The 9,755-nt window shown below is 34.2% G+C and overlaps 1 protein-coding gene across 3 annotated transcripts; it reads right to left on the bottom strand.

Annotated features, from left to right (window-relative positions):
- Positions 1-2,605: 2,605 nt before the first annotated feature.
- On the bottom strand, positions 2,606-9,466 carry acer1 (alkaline ceramidase 1). Of its 3 annotated transcripts, none has more exons than XM_004068004.5 (7): positions 9,330-9,466; positions 7,125-7,237; positions 6,898-7,012; positions 5,746-5,884; positions 5,054-5,191; positions 4,825-4,962; positions 2,606-4,275 (listed from the first exon to the last, which is right to left on the bottom strand). In XM_004068004.5, exons 1-7 carry the CDS (start codon positions 9,334-9,336, stop codon positions 4,098-4,100), a joined length of 828 nt encoding a protein of 275 aa, XP_004068052.2. In that variant the 5' UTR covers positions 9,337-9,466; the 3' UTR covers positions 2,606-4,097. The 3 variants fall into 3 exon arrangements, with proteins under 3 accessions (XP_004068052.2, XP_078802051.1, XP_078802052.1); XM_078945925.1 differs by having other exon boundaries at positions 9,320-9,352; XM_078945926.1 differs by lacking the exon at positions 9,330-9,466 and adding an exon at positions 8,774-8,934.
- Between the last annotated feature and the right edge of the window lie 289 nt (positions 9,467-9,755).

The raw sequence follows: 9,755 nt of genomic DNA, 5'->3' as shown, positions 1-9,755 counted from the left end.
GCATTTTGTATCTTGTAAGCTTAATTTTTGTTTTTATATTCTTGCATAAAAGCAAAACATGCACTTCTCATGCTGTAGAAATAAATCAGACAAAAGAACTTAAAGAACAAGATTGACGTAGCATTGCTTTTGGTGTAATAACTGTAAAAATTCTGAAAGAAGAATAGCTAGAAAACAATTGTTTTATGACAAAAAGCATGGTCTTTTCTAACATAGACTAAATTTTTCTGTAGAAAAACACCAAAACTGAGACTTAACTTTGTAAAGTATATGAAGACATATTTTCTATCGAGTGTATTTTCAATTTTTCAGTGTTGTCTAAAAAAATTATTTCTTTTTTATTGTATATTTCTGATTGAGTCATAGTTTTTGGTGGATTTTTTTCTGGTAATCAGGAGGATATCATGGGGAAAGGTGTGTGAAACTGCAGATGTGCATTATGGCTGACCCAATGCTTAACAGCGGTTTTCTTGTAATTACTAACAAAAATTAACCCTTGTGCTATCCAAGACCCCACCCTTGCTTTGATGTGTTATTCCTACCATGACAAAGGTGGATAAAGGTGGAAAGATTTCATGTAATCCATGGACACCAATGAGGATCACAAATCATTGAAGAAAACAGGTTCAGAGCACTGTCCAGTGGGTCTAGATGACCCAACTCCCAATGTTAAAGTGCCTAGGATAGCACAAGGGTTACAAACATTTCTCTGCATTTTCTCACCGTCCAGTCAACCCTCCAATTGAAAGTATCTCTTTGAAAGATTCCTGATTGAGAGTCCATAGAGGCATAGTCTCAAACTGAGCTTAAACTTTGATGTGAGATTTTTGAGTCTCAGCTATGCGATAGAAGGTCACCGCTCTCTGGCATCTTACCCTCTTCAAGTTACCCTTACCTGGCCTACTGCTCAATGATTGCAGGGGCAAATGGACAACCTGGCTGCCAGACAATAAGGGTAAAACTTTAAATACGTTTTCAATGTAAAGAGTTTTTTTTTTAAATTGCACGTTCCCACTCAGATCATTGGTGTGTTATAACAGCAAATAAATTGTAATTCTAAATGTGGCACAACTGTGATAGTAGCACTGTTAGTATTTCTTTGTGGACATTTTGATTTAATGGATTCACAACAACCAATAATCTGTGCATTTTAACCAAACATTTTTTTCACCACCTTTCCACTCTTTCAAGAAAAATAAACAATAACTTTCTTTATCCTATGAGAATGTTTCCAAGTCTTTTTGACTTGAATGAAAGCAATCATTTCAGGTGTAGTAGTTAATGTTTTTCAAGTAGTTAATGTTTTTCCACACCCATTGGCCTGTTTTGTGCAACTGCACACAAAAATATACTAAGGATTATTGCACTATTAAAGATACAAATAATCAAGACAACATTTTATACTTGGGTTGAATCTATTTCTCTGCATGAAAAAAAAAAAAAAGAAATAGTTCCAGTTCCATGGTAAACAGTTATCCAGTACTGTTTTTAACAATTCATAGTGACATGGTGACAACAATGTGTGTTGTTGCTGCCCTCTAGTGACAAACTACAGAGCTTGAAGATAATTTTCTCAAATTAACTTAAATTATGTTTGATAGTTTTAATTTGTGTGTGTGCATGTTGTTTTATACTGTTATTTGACTCAATTATTTTTAACAGAGTCAAAAAAACACTTATTTATTCAGGTAAATCAGTTTTATTGCTTATTTAAAAACACACTTCTCAGAGTTCAGTTCTCAACATGTTGTCACTGCAGAAGTTTCAGCAAAGTTGACATGGAAATACTCTTTTATTGTTCTTTAGTTTCAGGCTTTTACTTGAGCAGTAAAAGTTATGGCCAGGGTATAACCCCTTAAAATCCCATTCCTTTGTAAATAAAATATGTTTTCAGGCAACACAACATAGAAAGCTCATGTTTTCCTGCTTTTGCATAAAATTGATCAGATGAATTAAAATTTGTGGGCAAAATTCTATGTTTAAAAAATCAAAACAAATTGCCCCCAAAAAATAAATCAGATCCTGAAAAAGTTAAATAATTTTTATCCTGTGATTGAGTTTCTGTACACAGTGGACACAGCAATCAATCACTGTATTCCGTTTAGAAGTTTCACAGTCTTTTTCTCTGACTATATTTCTTACACTTTTTCCACTGCCAGTTCACGTTGAGATGCTGGTTCAAAAATATAAATATATAAAAAGTAGTTTTGTTGTCACAAAATACAGCAGCTTAATGAGCTACAGAACTGCTGCTCTGCAGGAGGACGGGTCTTTGTCATTTGGTTGTCGTGGTGATAGAATGGTGCATCATACCACGTTTAAACTTTAAAAAGATTTTCGTTGACAAAGAATGCTAAGGAAAAAACAGTTTGTTTAAAAATTTCTAAATCTGAAATTTACCAAAAGAAATTCTACATTCAACAACATGACATATATTTTTAATAAAACAACTTCCAGCAGAAAGATGTTTGAGGTTTGTGGAAAGCCAATGCATTTTCAGATACTAAGGAAAAGCAAGACCACTTCTATAGTCTTATTTCTATTATGTTAAATACCTTTTTATAAATACATGTTTAGTTAAAAATCTTCCAAAGAATACTATGGATTTAGGTGAAATTGTAAATAAAGAACTTTATTTTAAAAGTTTGGAAAATTTCCCCTCACAGCATCATTACATACATTGAATATTCATGTAATTCAGTGAGCAGAGTCAAGATCCCCAAAAGTTTCCCACTGAGCAGTTTTCCAAGGGGACATTTGGATAGATTGTAAATATAACACTTTGTAACTATGCTCAAACATCTTTAACAACAATTTTTCAAATTCTTGCAAGTCTCAACACAAAGTTTCATCATGTCAAACACACTGTCGGAGCTGTAAGTGCTTTAACATGAAATGTCTGACTGCAGAGCACATCAAACAATGCTACCTTGGAAGAAAAAAAACAGAACTGGAGTAAAATACCTATTTGCAAAAAAATTTCTAGATAATTAGAAACCTAATGAAAAGTACAAAAAGTAAAAAAAGCGTACATTTTAAGTATTCAAGTGTTGCCGTTAAGAATCATCCATGCCTCGGCAAGTGCAGTGTATTAAATCGATTAAGTTGCAGTAAAAATGAACAAACATGGTTAACAGGGATAATGAGACTAATTTAAGGTCAATAAATGATCAGAAGCCACAAAAAAAAAAAAAAAAAAAAAAAAAATCGCATTGACATTTGGGTTAAGTGCAAAAATGCAAAGATTGCAGGTAACACAAAGTAAAAAAAAGATGGCAGCGAACATAATATAAAGAGTAGTTAACGAGAGCACACAGAAAACTCAAAACTTTGACAATTTTTATCTGTATCCAGAAAAATTGTGTTCTAACATTTTCTAATATGAATTAAAAAAATCTTCATTGATTTCTAAATGAGTATGCAAAGAAACTTTCTCAAATTGTGAATAAAAAACATTTTACCAGTAATTAAAGCAGTTGTTTCAATATTTTTGAAAGGTTCATATTTCAGCTTCAGAACCAATAACTATACTTAGTTTGTTTATAACGGTTATTACTATGCGTAAAAAAGATTGCACCAAAACATGTCATGATCACATACTATTGTCACTGAAATACAATTTATGTAAAAGTATTTGATTCACTTATATAAATAATTCATAAACCTAAAATCCGCAAACATTTAAGTGCATGACTTGATAAAAGCAAAAATATAATAATAGTTATAAAAATATGTAATAAAATGTTTAAAATATCCATGATAGCTGATGTCACAGTTTTATTCTATGTGTATTTGATTCTTCACCTATGCAGACTGCAGTGGCAAAACATTTGTAGTCTTTTTTCGTAATGTCTGTTGTTATAAAGCCTGAAATTTACCACAATAAAGATTTGTTATTTGATCCCTGTTACATATTCATTTTTAACGTCTGTGCAAAAGTTGCACAGTAGAAAAAGGCAGCAAAGTTTTGCTAGGATGGCTTGGTATGTTTTAAAACAAAAACGATTTGTCAAATTTGAATTGAATAGGTCTAATTTACCTATTTCCCTGTACATAATAAGTCAAATTTAAAAAGTCCTACAACTGCCTACCATCTATCAGCATTGCTTTCTGGTTTTGGGTGTTCCCTTGAGAACAATGTGAGGAAGTCCTATAGTCCATTTATCAGAGGGCCAGTACTGCAGTCCAGGCAGGGAGTATGGTATTTCATTGTTGGCATCCAGGTAAGCAATAAGTGTGGTGGCATGAGCTACAGCCATTACAATCAGAATGTGCCTGTAAGACAAAGAATAAAATTTGTGGATAATTATAATAAATCAAACTGTTCAGTTTTTCAAAACACAATCTGTTGGACCAGACAGTCAGTAGTTCTGATTAGGGGTGTAACGATTTTAACAACGACTGGTTTGTATCATAATTTCTGGTTGCTGATCTGATTCATTGTTGAAATTGGTTCATTTTGATCCAATTCACTGACCCAAAATCCCAGGACATCTTTAGCCAAAAATTCTACCAGTGGGATTCAGAGATAATGGCATTAATAGCATTAATTGCTCACTGTTATTTTTTGACATCAAACTAATAAAAACAGAACAATATTAGAACATTCTATCACACTGTATGGTCACATCTCTTTGCAAAATTCAGAGTGTTTCCACACATTGGACTGGAATGATGGCTTGAACTGTAATGCACTTGGTTGTTTTTACATAACTGTAAATTGAACCTACCACGCGTCAATCCAAATGGTAATTTCCAATACCAATTTAATCAATTTATTTCATTTTCAAATGTTTTATAATGGTATGGTCAGAATGGACGTACCAGATACCATGCAGATAGCAGAAGTTAAGCTGCTGCCAGAAGCTGCAGCTGAAACGGTCACTGATCCAGCAGGTGATGGCGAGCACCCACAGAGCCACGGACAGCTTGGCGAGGCGCAGAACCTTCTGGTCGGTGCAGCTGGGTTTACGAGAGGATACTGGCAATTAGATGTCAATCAAAACTGCAAGCTGTCGAAGTTCAGATTCTGAGCAAAAGAGCTTTTTCTCACTATCTCATCTCGACGGCCAGAGTGTAAAGCAGATGGAGCCCGAAGCAGTTCAGGACATAGGCGTTGACTGTTGGTTTGACAAACGACGACACAGAAGTGATGACTGTGATGGTGAAGACCAGCTTGGAAAACGTGGTCCTGTGATTGAAACATTTTCAGATAAATATCTCAACAGAAACTAACAATAAAGATTGGGACGTTCATGACTCTCCAGCACAAAGCATAGGAGCTATGTCGCCACCTGACCCCTTTTGTTTAAGGTTAGGTCATCTACGCATGTGTAGGAAGGACAACCATAAGCCTGAAAAACTGGACGATGACTTTGGCATTGTTTCCTGGTGCTCATCAAATTTTAATTTCTCTCCCTCATCTTGGTATTAAATATTTATGCAGTTAGGGTAGCTACCTTTTATGTGCAGATTCTTTCTGTCACATTTAAGAAAAGGCATTAGCTTTGTGGCATGTGAAGAGTAATGACATCTGTAAAGATGGTTCACTTGGCTTCTCATCCATGAACGGTTTAGGTTTCACCACCACCTGCCATTAAAGGATTTACCATTTTTCAAAGCTCTCTTAAAGGGATACTGAATCCAAGTGTGTTCAAGAAGTCCCTTCTCAAAATGGTAAGACCTTGAACTACTTAGTGGAAGAGCAGATGAGAAGTATATTGCTAGATTGAGTTTCATACTTGCCTGTCTTTGATGAATGAAGGGAAGAGTTTACGAGGAAACCACATGGAATATCCCACTGCCAACACCCACATGATAGACAGCTCGTCCAACATCTGACCCACAAAACTAAGAGTCATGTGAAAGTAGGCAGAAAAAAGCCCTGGAAAGAGGAGGAACACCACGTTTTAATATCCGCGCTTTTATTTTGTCAATATGAATTTAAAAAAACCAAAGTGGTTTGCAGACAGACAAGTGAACAACTGACATAGCAGGTTCGGCATTGACATAAATCTGCTCTTAACATAAATCTGCTATTAACTATTTTTTTAAACTGTTGTATAAAATTGATTAAAATTGTAGTTTATGCAGCAATTATGCAATTTATAGTCCTACAGTTATGAATTATAGAAACACATAAATACAAAGGCTCATTTTGTTATCAGTATATGATTTAAAAAAGTTTTATTTCACCAAACAAAGATAAAAGGAGAATATATAACACCACAATCAAGGTATTACACGTAAAACTATGATAATAATCTAATTGTAGATCAATCATACAGGACTACATTATTTTTCATTCTATTCAAATCAATCAGTCAATCTTTAATGTCAAAAACAGGGAATATATCTATGTTTACCTGAACAGAATGGTGTATTGATCAGAAAAATAAGTGCAAATATTTTACTTATTTATACAATACAAGTTATTTCAGTTACCTTCTAAGTTATATCTAGATTTAAGATTACAGCATTTTATGATCGAAAAACAGGAATGCAAAAATAAAATAACGAAGTTTAAATGGTACATCTAAATTTCAGTTCAAATAAAAAAAAAAAATAGTGAAATTATGGAGATAAAAAAGGGGAAACTGAAATGGAATTTTAAAATTTTTATGTAAACCATTCCAAACTGTTTGAATTTTAATATTGGGCACAGTGTCCCATACACATAGGAAATAAACGGCTCATTGAAGACATGGATTTGGTAATGGCATGTTCAAATAAACAACTGTTAACACTAAAACTGTGTCTTAGAAAAAAACTGATTTTTTGATTTTGCCTAAAAACTGCATATTCATAATTAAAAGACCACTGGGAACAATTTTACCATAGATCAAAAGATGATTGGAGTGGGATTTTAAATATAAAACATTTTTTAAATCATCTTACCTACAAAAATCATCAGAATCCAGACAAGGTGAATTGCCAAGTTCCTCTCTTTGGCGTAAGGATGTAGCAGGTAAAGCATAACAGGTGAGATAATAAAGAAAAAAAAGCTGCTCATCTAAAAAAGGAAAACAAAGCCTTTTTAGATAACTGAAGGAAATACATGTACTGGAGGTGCTACTTGGTTTAAATATGTTCTGTTCCATGTTTTCTGGTTTCTGCAAACTTACTGTATTAAAGTACTCTACTACGTGTTCGGAGTATTTATAGTTGTCTTCACACCAGTCAATGTCTGAACTCTCATAGGCAAAAGCCTTGGCCATCTTCTCAGTAGAGCAAACACCTGAAAGACATCAAGAGAGGAACACACCTGTAGATTTGCACATTCAAATAAGTATGTTTCCTCCTAGCACCACATTTGCATGGATATTTCACGAAAAAAAATTCCCCTCCTTCTATGAGCTAAGAGTACCCACGACTTCATGTGCACTTTTTTCCCCCTATTCCTTTAAACTAATAAAATAAATTGTTAAAGTAATTCTTTTTGATAATGCTTTGGGATAGAATGAAAATTCGCATACACCACAAGCCTTTTTAATTAATGGTGTTTTGCAAATCCCTTCTAAAACCCCTTTGGAGCTTGAAATAAGTGTTATTTGGATCAGACCTCAGTTTAAAAAGTGAAAACCTTTTAAAGATGACATTTTTGATGCTACCATTTATGACAGGGACAGAAATATTTAGGTAATTTAACTCAACTTAAATTTCATTTTTAACACTAGGAAGAAGAATTAAAAAATATAAATCAAAAGAGTGCAAAACCTTGAAATATTCTGAAATTTCTATCATCGTTAGTCAAAAAACTTAATTATTTATCGTCAAAAACTCAAACTATTTGTAGCAAGAATTCAATTAAATTCAACCATCAAATGTGAAGGGCATTTGAACATAAAAAACAATGCAGAAATTTGTATCTGATACAGGTAAGGTTTGCTGAGCTTTACTCATTTTGTTTGTCCTTATTACCACAGTCAAAGTTTTGTTTTTAGCCTAAGAGAGGACAGTCAAAGATTCAGCAATAAAAAATGCCGGCTTGCTTTTAAGACACCTTTTTCTTATTTTTAATCTCAGAGATAACCTAAGAACCTTATTTTTTGATAATACAAAACATAAAGTTAAACTTTACTAAGTCAAAAGAAGGCATTCAATTAACATACTTGTAACATCACATAGCTGCCTTTAAAAAAATCAGAGTTTGGGGAAATTCTGTGCCAAAACAAAACAAAATAGAAACGCACAACTACTTCATACTGACATGAGTGGGACACATTTGTGTTTCTTTATAATCATTTTGTTTTTAAAAAACCAGGTAAATAATTATTCCTCCTCTAAAATTTATTGTGCATTGTACTCTAGATTTAAAAGAACCTGGCTTCATTTTGAAATCCTGTACAACATCTTAGTGGTGTTTCTTGCATTTAAATTTAACGTCTGCTTTGAGTTTGTGCTTTACAGTATTCAGTTAGTCATCACTTCTTTTGCACATATTCTCATGAGTTTGGTATTCAGTTACTGGATGCTCTTTGTACTATTGTGTCAAGCATTCTAGTTGTTTGTTACTCATGCCCAGCAGTTGAACATGGCTGTCATCCAACAATGTTTTCAAGTCGGCTTCTTTCCCTTCCTCATTGATAAATTTCCTTGTCTAAACTGAGCTGTGTTCAGAACTTTTTTTTTAATTAATGTTGCTTCTAAATGACTTGAGGAACTGTGACAAAACATTTACAGCAATTTTGGTTTTAAATGTGCATTTAGTTTCATAACGTCTCTCTTTTTCTAGATGCCACATTGTTTTTTGTTCATTCAGTGTCAAGCTTACCAATGGTTTGCTCCCTGTGAACCAGGTTTCTGCTTGTTCTTTCACACTCCCATGTTAGTGCTTTTGTCTGATTCCTGCCAGCACTGATGTGTACCTGGAGTTCAAGAATTCTGCCTGTTTGTTTCCTTTTTGTTACTCAAGTTGGCCACGCCAAACTGATTAAATGGAACTGAGTCAAGCCTTGTTAAATAAACCCGCTTATCTATATTCCAGAGTCCTTATCATATCTTCACACTGTTAAACAACACAAAGGTTCTCATTCGTGGACCATAGTACAACATAGGAAACATTCACAGTTAGACTAGTTTCACCTAAAGCAGCAAAAGTGGCTTTTTACTTGAGATATCAAAAAGACTGAAAAAGGAATAAAATAATAAATCAAGCAATCACTGCTTTTAAGCACATAGCAGACGTAGGGTAAATAAATCTTTAAGTGTAGCTGTTCTGTAGTAGTTTACTGACAGGACTCAAAAACAAAATTATCTAAAAGATGTCACTAAAAATGACCCAAAAGTTCTAATAAAGCTCGTTTTTGGTATGACAGACCGTGTCTTACCCCCCATGCTGCGCTCCTGTCCGCCTCCTGTCAGTGCCGCTGCGCTCCAGGTGAAACGACAGGTGGATTAAAGGGGCGGGGCACCGCAGAGAGCGGCGTGTCGTCATCGATCGTCAAATCGTAGTGTTCTACCTTTTTGGGGGCATAACTTTTAAAGAAACTGATTCAAAAGACCTCTTATAATTCCACAAACATATTAGTGCCGTTTGTTTGCAATCCCAAAAAATAAATAAATGACAACAAATAAAAAGACGGGGGAAAAAACCGAGATTGGCTTGATGACGTTTGTTGGAGAGGAACATGTTAAAATAGGCTGCTGCACTTGCTTTTGTCTAATCCCAAATCTTCCTAAAGGAAGCTCAACCGGTCCATCTGCCCCTGCAGCCAGACTGCAGATCCCTGTGTTACATTAAAGCTGCAGTTGGT

Source organism: Oryzias latipes, chromosome 4, assembly GCF_053564925.1.
Source record: "Oryzias latipes strain Hd-rR chromosome 4, Olatipes_Hd-rR_3.1".
Lineage (NCBI taxonomy): Eukaryota > Metazoa > Chordata > Actinopteri > Beloniformes > Adrianichthyidae > Oryzias > Oryzias latipes.
This window is presented reverse-complemented; position numbering and strand designations above follow the sequence as displayed.

Excerpts from the sequence above, each read along its gene's own strand:
- acer1 (XM_004068004.5), bottom strand. Across the intron at positions 5,192-5,745 it reads CCTTCATTCATCAAAGACAG|GACCACGTTTTCCAAGCTGG; the intron begins GCAAGTATGAAA and ends TTTCAATCACAG. Across the intron at positions 4,963-5,053 it reads CTGGCCGTCGAGATGAGATA|CTGCACCGACCAGAAGGTTC; the intron begins GTGAGAAAAAGC and ends TCGTAAACCCAG.